The sequence below is a fragment of the Alexandromys fortis genome, unplaced genomic scaffold (assembly GCF_014885135.2).
Source record: "Alexandromys fortis isolate MF-2015 unplaced genomic scaffold, M_Fortis_MF-2015_v1.1 scaffold_81, whole genome shotgun sequence".
Taxonomy (NCBI): Eukaryota; Metazoa; Chordata; class Mammalia; order Rodentia; family Cricetidae; genus Alexandromys; species Alexandromys fortis.
Window position 1 is genome coordinate 8,323,427 of NW_026067960.1, and position 15,721 is coordinate 8,339,147.

The 15,721-nt window shown below is 45.7% G+C and overlaps 2 protein-coding genes across 5 annotated transcripts in view; one reads left to right on the forward strand and one right to left on the reverse strand.

Moving 5' to 3' along the window:
* The window catches only part of Dido1 (death inducer-obliterator 1), a 53,997-nt gene extending 45,624 nt beyond the window's left edge, over nucleotides 1-8,373 (reverse strand). For 2 of the 3 annotated variants that reach the window (XM_050153083.1, XM_050153079.1), the window contains exon 1: nucleotides 8,229-8,373. The gene's annotated coding sequence lies outside the window, so the exon portion shown is untranslated. Of the gene's footprint in view, nucleotides 1-7,870; nucleotides 8,137-8,228 lie in introns of those variants that run through there. The other variant, XM_050153080.1, reaches the window with a different exon arrangement.
* Nucleotides 8,374-8,504: 131 nt separating this feature from the next.
* Gid8 (GID complex subunit 8 homolog) lies at nucleotides 8,505-15,440 on the forward strand. Of its 2 annotated transcripts, none has more exons than XM_050153086.1 (5): nucleotides 8,505-8,670; nucleotides 11,634-11,763; nucleotides 12,811-13,007; nucleotides 13,507-13,704; nucleotides 14,524-15,440. In XM_050153086.1, the coding sequence occupies exons 2-5, from the start codon at nucleotides 11,646-11,648 to the stop codon at nucleotides 14,695-14,697; spliced, it is 687 nt and encodes a 228-aa protein (XP_050009043.1). In that variant the 5' UTR covers nucleotides 8,505-8,670; nucleotides 11,634-11,645; the 3' UTR covers nucleotides 14,698-15,440. The 2 variants fall into 2 exon arrangements, with proteins under 2 accessions (XP_050009043.1, XP_050009044.1); XM_050153087.1 differs by lacking the exon at nucleotides 8,505-8,670 and adding an exon at nucleotides 8,745-8,961.
* Nucleotides 15,441-15,721: the final 281 nt, after the last annotated feature.

Here is a 15,721-nt window from a genome sequence, read left to right on the forward strand (position 1 = left end):
CCCTAAGCAGCTGAGTCTACATGTCCAGAACATGCAGATACACTGGTGACTGAGGGGAGGGAGAGGGCATGCAAAGATGATGAATTTTCTTATTTCTAAGAAAAGCCTAAATCACTGAGTGTTTCTTTTTTTATTTTGCTTTTTGAGAAACTAATAAATCCTATATAAAAACAACTGGAGAGATGGTTCAGTGGTTATAAGAGCACTTGTTGCTCTTACAGAGGACTTAAGTTCTCAGCATTCCAAAAGAGGCAAATAACTACCCTTAACTCCAGTTCCAGGGGATTCACTACCCTCTTCTGGTCTCCTTGGGCACCAGGCACCCACTGCATGTGCACATACATACAAGCAGAACACTCATACACATAAAACAAAAATTAAAAAAACTGAAAATCAACAGTTAGCTTCTAGTTCATTTTATTATGTGCAGTACTAGGGATTGAACCCAGAGCCAACCTAGAAAGATGCCAGACATGAGTGATCTGGTAGCCCCAACAGTTAACTTTAGATACAACACATTTATTTACACAGCACCAAACAATCCATTAACAAATCACCAGCTACTTTGCACAAAGCAGAGCAAAGTAAAGCAGAAGCCTTTGGTTCTTCTTTAAAGACAACAGGAGATTCAGATTTGCAGCAAATCTTTCTCTGGTAAGGCTACATCCATACACAACTGAGAACCAGCATCACCAGCCATCACAGTAAAGAGCATAGGGTAATGGCAGAACAGAAGAGCCAAGAAAACAATTCACAGACTTTGTAGACATGTGTGGTAACATTTGTATTGCCAGCACAGAAGAGACTGCCGCAGGAAGGAGTGAGTTTCAGTCTAGCTTTGGCTACATACTGAAACACTGTCTTTAAAAGCAAAACAAAACAAAAAAACCTTGGTAGTGCACACCTTTAATCACAGCATTGGTGAGGCAGAAGCAAGTGGAACTAAGTTTTAAGCCAGCCTGTTCTACAGAGTGAATTCCAGGGCAGACAGGGCTAGAGAAACCCTGTCTTTTAAGATAGATGATAGATAGATAGATAGATAGATAGATAGATAGATAGATAGATAGATAGATAGATAGATATCAAAAAACCAACCAACCAAACAACAATAACAACAACAAAACCAGCCAGGGAAACACTGTGAGACCCTATCTCAAAAACAAACACACACCAAAGCTTGTACGTGTGTTACAAACTAATGTGTCCAAAGGAAAACAGAATCTATGCAAAAATACCTATAGAAGGTGAAAGGTCGGGCGGGGCTGGAGAGATGGCTCAGCAGTTAAAAGTACTGGCTGCTCTTCCAGAGGTCTTAAGTTCAATTACCAGTACATACATGGTGGTTCACAACCATTCATAATGGGATCTGATGCTCTATTCTGATATAAAGTCCACAAAGTACTCACATACATTAAATAAATAAATCTTTTGTTTTTTAAAGGGTGAAAGGCCAATCATAGTCTCCTTTTGGGATTTATTTTATGTATAGAAGTGTTCTGATTGCATATATGTATGTGCACCATGTGTGTGCCTAGGGCCCCCAAATAAGTCAGAAGAGGGAGTCAGATCCCCTGGAACTGGAAGGAAAAGTTCCTTCCTTCCAACAGGAAAAAAAATTTTTTTTTTGAAGAGTAAATGTGAAGCTGTTTTGCAGATTCTTTTTTTTTTTTTTTTTTTTTTTTGGTTTTTCGAGACAGGGTTTCTCTGTGGTTTTGGAGCCTGTCCTGGAACTAGCTCTTGTAGACCAGGATGGTCTCGAACTCACAGAAATCCGCCTGCCTCTGCCTCCAGAGTGCTGGGATTAAAGGCGTGCGCCACCACCGCCCAGCTTGTTTTGCAGATTCTACAAAAGCCAAAGACTCCAGAAGTCAGGGTTTATGCTTTTGTTGAGAGTAAAAGTATATACAGGGACAATGTAGTTCTGGCCATGCCTGGTGGCACACACATTTAATCCCAGAATTTGAAAAGCAGAGAGGCAGGATAGTCTCTGCGTTCAAGATTAGCCTGTCTACAGTTACACCCTGTCTCAAGGTGGGAAAAACGCCATTCTGTACAACATGGCTAGCATCCCAGCATCTGAACATTAACCTACTGGAAGTGTTCTGTATTTTATCCTCAGAATGCTTTTCCCTCTTATAAAAAAGCTCTATGATATTTGATTATTCAGCGCAGGGACCGAATCCACTATGGTTTGTCTGTGCTAGACATTTGCTCTACCACTGAGCACCACCTCAGACCCTTGATAACGTTTTTTCAAATTTTATTTAAAATTGTTTATTATTGTGCTATGTGTATAGCCATACCACCACCAGCACAGGTGTGGTGGAATCTTCTGTCCTTCCACCTTTACATGGGTTCCCAGGGACTAGAACACGGGCCATCAGGCTCACAGCATCATGCAGCTAGCACAAACACCTTTTACCTGTTGAGCTACCTTACCGGTCAGTTCTTTCAAGCCCATATACTTTTAGTTCTCTCCAGAGCTGCTACTGTTTCTTTTTCTTTTCCTAAGACAGGGTTTCTCTGTGTTGCCTTGGTTGTACTGGAACTCACTATGTAGACCAGTCTGAGCTCAAACTGGGGAGATTCACCTGTCTCTGCCTCCCAAGTGCTGGTATTAAAGCTATGTATCACCAACACCAGGCTTGAGAACTGCTACTCTTTAACAATGAAACAATTTCAAATCCCTTCCTGTCTTGGCTTGCAGAACAGTGGCATCTTTGACCACAGGGTAGCCCCTCCTACTTTAGGGCCAAATCTTATGGCTTTTCTCCCTTAGGTCCACCTAGTACACACACGAAGTTTGGTTAGTTACTGATTCCACCAGGCCGATGATATTCCTGTCGATTTGGCAGCTGTCTCTGGACATGCCCACCTATTTCCTACACTCCGACAGCCTTAGTACCACTGCACATAGGTCTTCATTGCTCTCCTCCACTCTCCTATCTGTTCCAGGCGTACTGCAGAAATCCACCTCTACTCATCTAGATCTACCCTTTCACCTGCTCCCCAGAACCTTCTCTTGTATACCTCAAACTCAAAAGCATTTCAAAGCCTAACACACAAAAATTGGCTCACAGGGGTTGGAAGATAGCTCAGTGGGTAAGGGCATCTGAGTTACCCCTAGCACCCACATAAAAAAAGCCAGAGTTAAGCATGTGCCTGTAACCTTAGCACTGTGTGGGTGGTGGTGAGGGGGCAGACAGGATTGCTGGCTACAAGTCTAGCTTTAGGTTTAGTGAGAGACCTTGTCTTGAAGAAATAGGTGAAGTGACAGAAAACACAGGCCATCTCCTCTGGCCCTTATGCATTCCTCAATGTACCTATCCCGACACAAAGAAAAAAATGAGCTATTATCTTCAAACCCTCTCCCCTTTGCTAGTATTCATCCTGGGGAAGGACCTCAGTAGTATTCACTCATTTATTTCCCCATCTACTCAACAGATTCATATAAAGTACCTAAAATGTACTGAATACTTTCATTAACTGAGATGCCCAATACACAAAAGCCTTACTTGTCTTTGTGTGTGCTCACGTGTGTATGTGTGTTAAGATGCACATGTATACTCAGGCAGGTAGCAGGCTAGGTCAGTGTCAGTTAGATGTCTTCCTCAATCTCTGTCTTACTTTTGAGAATGACCCTCATTGAACTGGGAACTCCAGTTCAGATAGGTGGGCTTGCCAGAGAGTCTAGGGGATTCTCGAGTCTGCCTCCTAGCACTGGGATTACAGAGAGAAGCTCCAGTGTCAGTTTTCAGGTTCTTATGTCCATGTAGTGAGCACTTCACTAAGTCATCTCCCCAGCACAGTGAACCTTATGGATTTAGGGACTCATGATATAAGGCACTAGCAATATGAGGGTAGAATGTCGAGACCAAGAAAAAAAAAAATAGTAGTTCCCCTCTTTTTTCTTTGAGACAAGGTCCCTATACATAACCCTGGTTGACCTAGAACTCACTATGTAGATCGGGCTGGCCTCAAACTCCTCTGCCTCTAAGTGCTGAGATTAAAGGTATGCACCACCATGCTTATGTGTATGAGTGTCTTGCCTGCATAGACAGGTTTATGATAACATTATATTACATGTATTATTATTCTAGACACTTTATTTATGAGTGTCTTGCCTGTATCTATATGTATATGCACCATATGCATGAACAGTGCTCATGGAGGTCAGAAGAGGGAACCAAATTCCTTGAAGTGGGAGTTACAAGCAGTAAGTGCTCTTAGTCCTGAGCCACCTTTCTCAGACTGGGAGTTGCCATCCTCTATGGGGTCACATAACTGAAATGGGAAGAGTAGACCATGAAAAATTTGGTAGCCACTATGGGTTTCTAAGCGTGCAACAAATAAATCAAAATCAAACATATACTGAATCCGAGATGTTTCTAGCAAGGTTCACCCTTCACCCATGCTGCACTGATCAACTGCTTTCTGGGTTCTTTTTAATGTTTTGTTTTTTTGAGACAACGTTTCTCTGTAGCTTTTAGAGTCTGTCCTGGAAATAGGTCTTATAGCCCAGGCTGGCCTGGAACTCATAGAGATCCGCCTGCCTCTGCCTCCTGAGTGCTGGGATTAAAGGCGTGCAGCATCACTGCCCGGCTAAAAATGTTTTTCATTATTTTAAAATTATGTGTGTGAGAGACTATGTATGTGTCTGTGCACACAGATGCAGATGCCTGCAGAATTTAGAAGAGGATACCAGAGCCAGGTGGTAGTGACACATTCCTTTAATTTCAGCACTTGGGAGGAAGAGGCAGGCGGATCTCTGTTAGTCTGAAGTCAACCTGGTCTACAGAGTGAGTGCCAGGACGTGTTCCAAAGCTACAGAGAAAAACACTGTCTCAAACAAACAAAACAAAACAAAAAAGAAAAAAAAAAAAAAAGGAAGAGAGGAGAAGATCACATCCCCTGGAGTTGGAGTTGCAAGCAGTTATAAGCCATCAGATGTGGGGGCTGGGAATCAAAATGCCAAGCAAGATCAGCAAATACTGAGCTATTTCTCTGGGCCCTGCAGTCTTGGTTCTGAATACAAAACATGAATACTTTATATGCCACGAAATACCTACAAAAGCACCTTGCTCAAGACTATTACTTGATATGAACTGCAGTGTTTTTGCTTTACAGTTTATTTATGCTCTTAAACACAACAGAATCCAGATACAGTGGTATACACCTTTAATCCCAGTACTTGGGAAGCAGAGGCAGATAGATTTTGACCCTGTCTCCAAAAAAAAACAAAAAACAAAAAACAAAAAAAAAAAAACCGTTAGCCGGTGGTGGCACCCGCCTTTAATCCCAGCACTCTGGAGGCAGAGGCAGGCGGATCTCTGTGAGTTTGAGGCCAGCCTGGTCTAGCTCCAGCTAGTTCCAGGACAGGAACTAAAAGCTGCAGAGAAACCCTGTCTCGAAAATCAAAAAAAAAAAAAAAAAAAGTTAGTAATTTTGAAAACACTCTCGTATGGTCATTCTTCAGCATTTTAATTTGAGTGTTAAATTAGGAACTTTGGATTGTGTATTAGAATATTAATTTTAAAAGTTGCTGTTGAATTTATTTACTTGAGTTTTGTCAATAAATAGATCAGAATTGGGCTGTTGTTAGCTGGTAGACTGCTTGCCTAGTCAGCACTAAGCTCCAAGCTCACACCCCAGCACCATATAAACTAGGTGTAGCGGCCTATCTATGTTATGGAATAGAATATTTGTTTAACTATGTAAAGATGTGTTGCCACTTTACCTTGCCTGCCTAAGGCACCTGATTGGCTTATTAAAGAGTTGAACAGCCAATAGGTGGGGGGGGGGGTTGTCAGGCAGAAACTAAAGGGAAGCCAGTCAAGACATAGAGGAAACAGAAAAGCAGGAAAGACAGTACGTAAATGAAGTAAGCGAGCCTCAGGGCAGCAAACAGATTAATAGAAATGGGTTAAATTAAAAAAAATTCTAGCTAGAAATAGGCAGTGGTGGTGCAAGTCTTTAATCCTAATACTTGGGAAGCAGAGGCAGGCTGATCTCTGTGAGTTAATTCTAGCACTTAAGGTCAAGACAGGAGATCATAAAGTCACTGTCATTCTTGCCTACACATACATTTAAAGCCAGCATAGACTACACAAGACCTTGTCTTTCAAAAAATAAAACCCCAGGCTGAACTAAGGGGCTCAGATCACTTGTTCTTTCAGAAACAGAGTTTGGCTCTTACAACCTCTGCTACCAGGGTTCTGATGGTCTCTTCTGGCCTCCAGACCCACATGCTCAGGCATGCACACACAAAAATAAAATAAATCATGGAAAAAAAACTCAGACTTTTTTGACACAGGGTCTCTCTATGTAGGCCTGTCTGACCTGGAACTCTCTATGTAGATCAGGTTAACCTTCAACTCAAATACTGAGTCTGTGCCACTTCATCCACCCAAATTTCTTTCTTTAAAAAAAAAAAAAGAAAAAAAAAAAACCAAAAATAAATAAATAAATAAATAAATAAATAAATAAATAAATAAAAAAAAAAGATTTATCGGCGGGGCGGTGGTGGCGCACGCCTTTAATCCCAGTACTCAGGAGGCAGAGGCAGGCAGATCTCTGTAAGTTCCATGACCAGCCTGGTCTACGGAATAAGGCCTCGAGTTCCAGAACAGCCAGGGATACAGAGAAACTCATTATCTGGAAAATCCAAAATAAAAAAAAAAAAAAAATAATCACCCGAGCAAAAGACATAGACAGAACCTACTGGTTTTAGGAAAAACGGCCCAGGAAGTCCAAGCAGCTGAGGGGAAGCGTTTCGCATGGGAGTTAGGATGAAAGGAGTAAGAGATTTTTAGCTGGGCTTACAATAGGCAATCAACTGAAGAATGAATGCCTTACCTAAAGGAGGCCAGGTAAGAGAAATAATGTAAGTGAACAGGCCTGTCACATTAGGAAAGACGCTGGTGGCTGAGGAACAGTGTGGAGGAAGGACTGCAGAGAAGAGAGCCCTTGGCACTGGCCGGCTGCTTGGGAAGACACTGAACTTCCAAGTGAATCATTCTCTTTAGGATACTGGCCTCTTTCCCTTGCACTTTAACCAGGGTTAAGCAGTACAAAGTGTTTACTGCAGTACTTCCTCAACAGCTTTGGTCAGAACTTTGGGGCAGCAGCTTTAGCGCAGGTAATAAAACATTCACAGCCCGCGAAGTCATTATCCAACATAATCTGCTAAATTGGATTTACTTTCGGTGATTCAGTAAGTTGCTTTCTCTATAGACTCAGTTTTTGGTTCCCCCCCCCCTTCTTCTTTTAAAAGTCACAGCTTGCTGTGCTCGGTCTTTTTGGTTTTCCGAAACAGAGTTTCTCAGAGTAATAGCCCTGGCGGCTGTCCCCGAACTCACAGAAGTACGCCTACCTCTGCCTCCCGAGTGCTGGGATTAAAGGTTCACGCCACCATCACCTAGCTAACTCAGTTCATTTTTAAGCAAGTACACTCAACCACCTCAAAGCAGGCTGTCCAACATTCCAACCAGAAGCATTCCAGAATACATTTGCATTGCAATGACCGAATTTGCATTCTCCTCGGGTAGACAATAAGCATATAAACATGCAAATACCTATCTACAAACTACAGCGAGACAGTTTTCTAGGGCCTCCAGCTACCCCCAGCCCTTACCGCGAGCACTAAGGACCCATCCCCAAGGCAAGGAAGAAGTAACCGCGTCTCCCAGGGCATGGGGGTCCCTTCTCCGGCGGCAGGGATTCCCTCCGCCGGAGTCTCGAGCAGGGTCCCCACCATACGCAGTTACACTCCGTGAACGCCCCAGACGTAGGAAGTCTCTCTGTGCCCGGGAGAAAGGAGTCCCCACCGTGAGCGTTTCTGAAGCATGGATGCGCTCCGCTCCATGAGTACCTTAGAAGCCGGGAGTCACTTCCGTGCATGCTCCCATTCCTGCGAGTCCCAACACTAAGGAGTCACCTTCGAGGATGCCCAGAAACGAGGCGTCCCTGCCCAAAAAACAGGAACCTCGTGGTCCACTCCCGAGCTCCAGGCAGTGCTGTCCCTGACGCTGGTCGGGACTCGGTTATAACGTTCGCCGAGTAAAATCCGGAGGCCTTGCCTTTGGGACCAGAGCCCGGTGGACTACAGGCCGGAGAACGTCCTTCCCTTCTCGCGCATTCCCGCGGTCCCACACACCTATTCCCCTCCCCCAGCTTCACACACACACGCAAAAAAAAAACAAAACCAAAACCAAGAAGAGACCCGGAACCTTTGCCTCGAACTCCGTCTACAGGTCTCCATTCCGGTGCTAGCACTCAGGACGCAGACGCCCCCGCAGCAGCCATCTTGCGCAGGAGGGGCATAGCTCTTTTGACTCTCGCGCCAACCCGTAGAGCTAGGGCACCGCCGCAGAGTTATGCGCAAGAACGGAAGTCGCGATCCAAGCGTCCGGTGACCGTCCGCCCAGCCCCTTCGCGAAAGGATTCCATTGGTTGCCGGTTCGCATCGCGAGATCTCGCGAGAGGTGTCTGAGAGGCGGACGCCGGTGTGTCTACCTCCGCTTCGCGCCCCGCCCCCGCCGCCGCCGCCGCCTCCACCTCCCCGTGCTTCTCCTCCCTATCTCCCGCTATCACCGCCGCTCCTCCCCGTCCCCGGGAGCGGCCGCGGAGCCGCCGCCCAGACCGTGTCGCGCGGGAGGCGGGGTCCGCACGGTAAGATGGCCGCAGCAGGCCCCGGCGGCCGTGCCGAGCGTCTCCATGGGGCTCCGGGGTGGGCCGAGGTGCGGAGGTCAGAGGTCGGGGGCCTTAGCTGACCCGCCCCGGGTATGCTGAGCCTGCAGCGGGAGCCGGGGTCAGGGAAGTCGGTCCTGCCCTGCACGGCCTTGCCTCGGACCGGGAGGTCCGGAGGCTGCGCTCGGCTAGGGTGCTGCCGGGACCGGAATAGTTACTGCAAATGTTCACGTGTGTCTGTGAGGAAAGCCGCTGTAAATCGGAGACTGGAAGGTGAAGATGCAGTTGCTTCGTTGAAAGTCATCTTCAGGGCTTAGGATGCTCCCCTGTCGCCTGTGTAATCGCTGGATTTGGGATCCCCGAGTCCTACAGAAACGTTGTCGCCGGGTCTCTGTCCGCAGTCCGCTTTGGGCTGCAGAGTGGAAATCGAGAGGAAGGGGCACCAATCAGGGAACATCTTCCCAGACTTGCTTATGTATCCAGAATAAAAGTTGAATAAGAGTAAATTCTGCTGTTACCCTGTGGCTGTGGAGAGGCACAGCCCTATGACAACCCTGTTTAATTTCACTTCCCTCCTCCGCTGCTACTTTTCAGGCTGCTGGGGCCTCCAAGTCTGCCAGAACTGGAGGTCCTCCTATGCCTCAAGTTCAAAGCGCCTCCTCATTCCCTGCACACATTCTCCGAAAGTGGGCTTTGAAACTTTAATATCTTGTGGTTTTTATTCTTGGACACTCTTGCTTAAATAACTTTCCTCCTTCAGGCGTGTGCAAATGTGTGTTTCCCTAATTGCTGTTTCCAGCGTGGGTCCCAGGACCTGTAATCCAGAGGCCTACCACACCTCTCTCACTGCCTGAGTCCTCTGCACCCAGACTTGCCCTGCTCCTCCAACCTGTTCTACTCATCCCTCCCACGGTGTTGTGGTCCCATTTCTAAGGCTTGACACCTGAAATCTCTGGTTGCCCCGTGCCAGACTTTTCTCCCTTCATGTTCAGTCCAGCGACAGCTGCCATTGGTATGGAGGCTAGAGCGTGACGTCCCCTGTAAAAGTCCTAGGATGTCTCTTTGTTGGACTGCTTAGCTCTCTCCACCCAGTGTGCATTCCGGTCAGCCCAGAAACCAGAGCTATCTTTCAGTTTTATGATCCATGAGGTATATGTTGGTAACAAAGTGTGAAAAACGGTCCAGCTGGTGCTCCCAGAGCTACCCCAGCTGCCTTACTGTGGCTCTGCCATCCTGCCTTCCTCCCACATGAAACAATTCCTGTCAGATTCCATGTCATTACTTTAAAGTACTCAATGTTTAGTGCTAAAGACTTGCCATGTAGTTCGTTTCATGTTGGATTTTGCAAATCTCAGCTCACAGTTGGACTTTTAGCCCCCCCCCCCATTCAGTGTTGTTTATAAGTGATACACAGCCATATTTCCTTCTAAGGTCTAAATGCTCTGAATGTAGAAGCAGTTTTTTTAACTTTAATTTTGTTTTTTGTTTGTTTGTTTGGTTTTGGTTTTTTGAGACAGGGTTTCGCTGTAGTTTTAGAGCCTGTCCTGGAACTAGCTCTTGTAGACCAGGCTGGCCCTGAACTCACAGAGATCCGCCTGCCTCTGCCTCCCGAGTGCTGGGATTAAAGGCATGCGCCACCACCGCCCGGCCTGAATTTTGTTTATTTTTAAGACAAGGTCTGACCATGTAACTCTGGCTGGCCCAGAACTTGATCTGTAGACCAGAATCAGTTTAGAGAGATGAGATCTTTCTGTCTCTGCCTCACAAATGCTGGGATTAAAGTTGTGTGCTGCCACACCCAGCCAAAACAATTTTCTAAAAGCTATTTGTTGGCAAAACTTGATAACATGTTTCAGCTTCCTTTCCACTGAATGTGAATATGCATGCCTCACCAAATGATGTATGCTTGTCCCATGCTCCCGAGTCTCTGGGGAGGCTGTGATGCATAGAGCAGACCAGAGTGTGTGCCATCTTATCTGTGCCAGCTGCAGAACACACCTACCCAGGGGTTTGGGCATGTCATCTATATCTCAGAGTTCCTTTATTCAGACTGGAGAATGAACGTTTTGGGGAGTAGTGTCCATCCTTTTGCTATTTCAAGGTGTGCATTGGAGAACAGCACATCTTGAGTGCATGTTAGACACTTTCTGGGATGCAGGAGGCATCGTGTGTCCTTATAAGGAGTGTTTTCACCATGTGTGTTCCAACAAAACAGTTGGAGAAGACTCCATTCTTCACTAAGACTTGTCTTCATTTTGCCTGTATGATTGGTGTCTGTTTTTTTACATCATAGCATGTAATTTTTAGTATAGAATTCTCCAATGACTGCCCTCTATACCTAGCTTCAAAACTAACCACCTCCTTCAAAGTCTGATGACTTTTCTGTCTGATACAGTCTGATGTCTTGGCCTCTTCATTCTAAGACTTTAGACTCTTTGCTTCATTAACCAGACTTCCTGCTGGAGGTGGAAGTTTCTGTCCTGCCCAGTCCCATTGAGTCCCAAAGAAACACACAGGCTTATTATCAACTAAGTCTTCTAACTTAAATTAACCCATAATTCTTGTCTGTGTTTAACTGCATGGCTTGGTACCTTTTCTCAATGAGGCATTCTCATCTTGCTTCCTCTGCATCTCTGCCTTTTCTCTTCCCAGAATTCTTAGTCTGGTTGTCCCGCCTATATTTCCTGCCTGGCTACTGGTCAATCAACATTTTATTAAACCAGTATAAGTGACAAATCTTTGCAGTGTGCAAAAGCATTATCCCACAGCATCCTACCCTTGACCGTGTTACCTGGACATGTTTTTCTCAGATCTGTTTTGCCTGTCAGTTTTATGATTAAAAGTATCCTCCTATTCTTCCACTTCTTACTATATTGCTATGTTTATTTTCTGAAATGATTATGATGGGCATATAATTCTTCCTCAATTGTATCTTTTTCCTGTAGAAGTAAATCATAATGAGTTATGCAGAAAAACCCGATGAAATAACCAAAGATGAATGGATGGAAAAGCTCAATAATTTACATGTTCAGCGAGCAGACATGAACCGTCTCATCATGAACTACCTAGTCACAGGTAAGGCTGGCTGTGACCATAGCTCTCCCGTAAGTAAGTAGCCCTTTACCCGGGAAGCATTATGATAATGTTAGGTTATGCTGAGAAATCATAAAAACACAAAATTAACTTAATGCTTGTAAATCAAATAGATTTGTTAAAGATGATCTTTTTCTAGCCCTGGGTGGTATGGGTCACACCCATGATCCCCACTTGGGAGCCTGGACTGTCATGTGAATGTGATACGTTTTCTCCACTTTCCTATTCCCTAAAAAAATATTTTTCCTGTTAATAAAATAATTGCTCCAGATCTCTGAGCCCTTAATACAACATCCTTTCTAGGCTTTTGACAGTTTTATAGTTAAGCCTTCATGATCATTCAGGGTCTTCTGACTCAGAAGGCTGAGGCAGGAGGATTCTAAATTCTAGGCTAGCCTGGACTGCGCAGCAAGACCTTATCTCAAAATTAAAAAAAAAAAGTTTTAGAGTAGATTTAAAGTCTAAGTAATTGATGCCTCTGGCCTGTTTCTAGGTGGAGGGGATGCAGAGAAGCAGCACCCTGGTGCTCCTGTCGCGGGAGTGAGAGTCCGCTATCTCTGCCCAGTTCTCACAAGTGAGGAATGGAAGTTTCCCAGTAATCCATATCCTCCTGCACCTCTCCACTTAATTTCTGCTAAAATTTCTTAGAAAGTGGCTACAGAAATCTTAGCCTGCCGTATCACCAGGCTAAGCACCACTAAAACAGCTGCCCTGTGAGGATCCAGCAAGACGTCTGCTTCACCTGGGCTTGGCTCTTTGACTCTGGCATCCTGACCTACAATCAGTTCCTGTCTGAAGGTGTTGAATCACAGCACACAATGGCCAGCAGTCTGTAACCTCCAAGTTGAGGCTAGGCATTTTGGATAGCTGCAAAAGAATGACAGGATTGACTACTAATCACAAAAATAAATAAAGCCCCTGGGAAAGTGTGCTTTCTGTGTAGGGTCAGTTGGCGGTGGTTGGCTCTCTAGAGCTACAGAGCCTTCATTTCTGATCCTTTCCCAGCAGTGAAGGTAGTTTTCTTTTCAGAGGGCTTTAAGGAAGCAGCAGAGAAGTTTCGAATGGAGTCTGGGATCGAACCAAGTGTGGACCTAGAAACACTTGATGAGCGAATCAAGATTCGGGAGATGATTCTGAAGGGTCAGATCCAGGAGGCCATTGCCCTGATCAACAGCCTCCACCCAGAGCTCCTGGACACAAACCGATATCTTTACTTCCACCTTCAGGTGAGTTCCAGAAAGACGTTGGCAGTGTGTGTATTAGTAGAAGAAGATTGCTGAGTGTTGGGAAGGGAATAACAGGCTTTGAGGTAACTGCTCAAAAGTATGTACTGTAGAAACCAATACTTTTTAAAGGTGTGTGTGTGAGAGAGAGAGAGACAGAGAGAGAGAGAGAGAAAACACAGAGTCTTACCCAGGTTCTGGGGATCAAACGCTTCACTGCAGCAATCTGACCTAAAGGAAATGCACTGTCTGAGAGATGCTAGAAAAGTCTTTTTTTCTTTTTGTGGCAGTGTTGGGTAGAACCCAGGGCCTTGACTACGCGCTAACCAAGGGCTTTAACACTAAATTACACCCTCAACCCCGTAAGATAAACTTTTGACTGGGGCCAAGTGTTTATCTAGGTGTGTGTCTGCCAAACTTGGCTGTCTTTGCTGCTGGCCATACTGGGTGTCCCCTACAGGGTGGGTGCTAGTTCAGCTTGTCTGTCTTTGCTGCTGACCAGCAACAGCACTTGATTGAGCTCATCCGTCAACGTGAGACAGAAGCAGCTTTGGAGTTCGCCCAGACGCAGCTGGCAGAGCAGGGTGAGGAGAGCAGAGAGTGCCTCACAGAAATGGAGCGCACGCTGGCTTTGTTGGCCTTCGACAGTCCTGAGGAGTCACCTTTTGGGGACCTTCTCCACATGATGCAGAGGCAAAAGGTAAAAGGCTGGTAAGGGAAGAGCTGTGGTCATGGACACTCAGGGGACCTGTGTAAAGATGGTACACGTGTTGCACTTGTGAGGGGGTGAGACACAGAGCCCTGGGTGAGGTACTCCAGTGGGGTACTGCAGCTCCTCTGCTCTGTACCCCTTTATCTTGTACAGTAGGAGAGGCAGCGTTACAACTGTCGGTATTCAAAACCCTTTACCAGTTTTTATTCTCTTCATCCTCTTAGCCTTCTTCCCGTCAATTTAGAAATGTGTATCCTAAGTATTTCCAAATAAGATCTGTCTATTTTCCTGAAACTTTTTCTTGTTCTTCTGTGTGCTGTAAGCATTACAGCACATTGCCTCCCCAGAACCATGTCCTTTCCCCATGTGCTGGATCCCTCTCTCCTAGGCCTCCGTCCTCCACATCCTATTAGAAAGACTGCCCCTCCTTGAAGATGTCTCGTTAAGGCTTCTGTTTTAAAGGGCCAGGACATTTGGCTGACCTCACTGTGACATTGCAGAAAGTGCAAGAGCCCCTGCAGATGAGGACCTTTTAGGGTCCCTGGAGTGGCTTCTACTCACATGTTTAATGTGTTTTTAAATTAGTGACAAGCTTCTTGAGTATGAACAGTACCCAAATGGGCTGGACTACAGTGTAGTGGTAGAGTGCTTGCCTGATGGGCATAAGGACCAGGGTTTTATCCCTAGCGCTGAAAGAAGACGTCTTGGGCCGGGCAATGGTGGAAGAAAAGATATCTTAAGTATAGTATCAGACTTGCTGGTAGAGCACATATGTGGCCATCTCTATTGCATTTGTTTCTTTTCTAGGTGTGGAGTGAAGTCAACCAGGCTGTTCTGGATTATGAAAATCGAGAGTCCACACCCAAGCTGGCAAAATTACTGAAACTGCTACTTTGGGCTCAGAATGAGCTAGACCAGAAGAAAGTAAAATATCCCAAAATGACAGATCTCAGCAAAGGTGTGATTGAGGAGCCCAAGTAGAGCCTGTGCACGGACCCAGCACTGTCAACCAGCACAGGACTCATTCCCTTCTGGCTGTGACTGGCAGATTTGTCACTGCAGTAGAGAACCTTTCCCCCTGTAATTTTCTTTGGCCCTTATTGTTTAAAAAGGGGAAATGGCCTTTTTAAACACTGGCAAACCCATGATGGAAGACACCACCTCTGCCTTGCCCTGCATCCCGAGGGCTGCACACTGCAGTTGACTCTCCCAGTGCTTCCGGTGTTGCTGACTCTAGAAGATCTGGTTTGCCAGATGTGTGCTGTGCTGCTAGAGAGTGTCACTCCAGCCGGTGGCTCAGGCTCAGTCTGTGAAGAGCGCTGACGTCCGTTTGCTTCTGCTAGTGTGCAGGCAGGCAGTGTTTATTCTCCTAGGTCTTCACAGGCCTTCAAGTTTTCCTTACCCGTTTTCTTCTTTTCTTTCTTCTTCCTCCTCTTTTTGTTCCTTCATAGGAAAGAATATATAAATTTGTAAATCTTAATTCAAAGATAACTTGTGTGTGGGTATTGAGTTTGGTTTGGTTCTTTACCTTTTGGTTCGGGCTGTGTGGCTTTTGGGAGGGGATATGTGTGTATTTGCGTGAGGGATGAGGCTGTGTTTCTTAATTTTTTAAATATATTTTTTGGTGCTGTATGTGATGAGAGACTCGTTCATAGTGAATCAATGAACTATCTCTTGTAGGCAACTTTGTTGAAAATAAAGATTTCTCTTTACTTCCAGAATGACCACCATGGCCTTTAAAGAGTTCTCATCCACACAGCCCTTGTTTGGGTGTCCTTCCCCTGTTGGCACAGGGACAGTACCTGTACTCGTAGCTGAAGGACTAATTGAAGAGCTTGTCTGCTTAGAGAGTGCCCTCCATGACAGCATGGCAACTGGGTGCTGGTGCGGGTGGGGTGCACAGATCTGCAGAGCCCTCAGTTATCTGTGGATGTGGATGGTGGAGATGGTATGGGTGCCGTCCCAGGCTGAAGGCTGGGTGGGGATGGGGTGCACAGATCTGCAG

Bases quoted from the DNA above. Each gene is read 5' to 3' on its own strand.
- Gid8 (XM_050153086.1), top strand. From the start codon at position 11,646: ATGAGTTATGCAGAAAAACCCGATGAAATAACCAAAGATGAATGGATG. The intron at 11,764-12,810 runs GTAAGGCTGGCT...TTTTCTTTTCAG, and splicing joins CATGAACTACCTAGTCACAG to AGGGCTTTAAGGAAGCAGCA. The intron at 13,705-14,523 runs GTAAAAGGCTGG...TTTCTTTTCTAG, and splicing joins ACATGATGCAGAGGCAAAAG to GTGTGGAGTGAAGTCAACCA.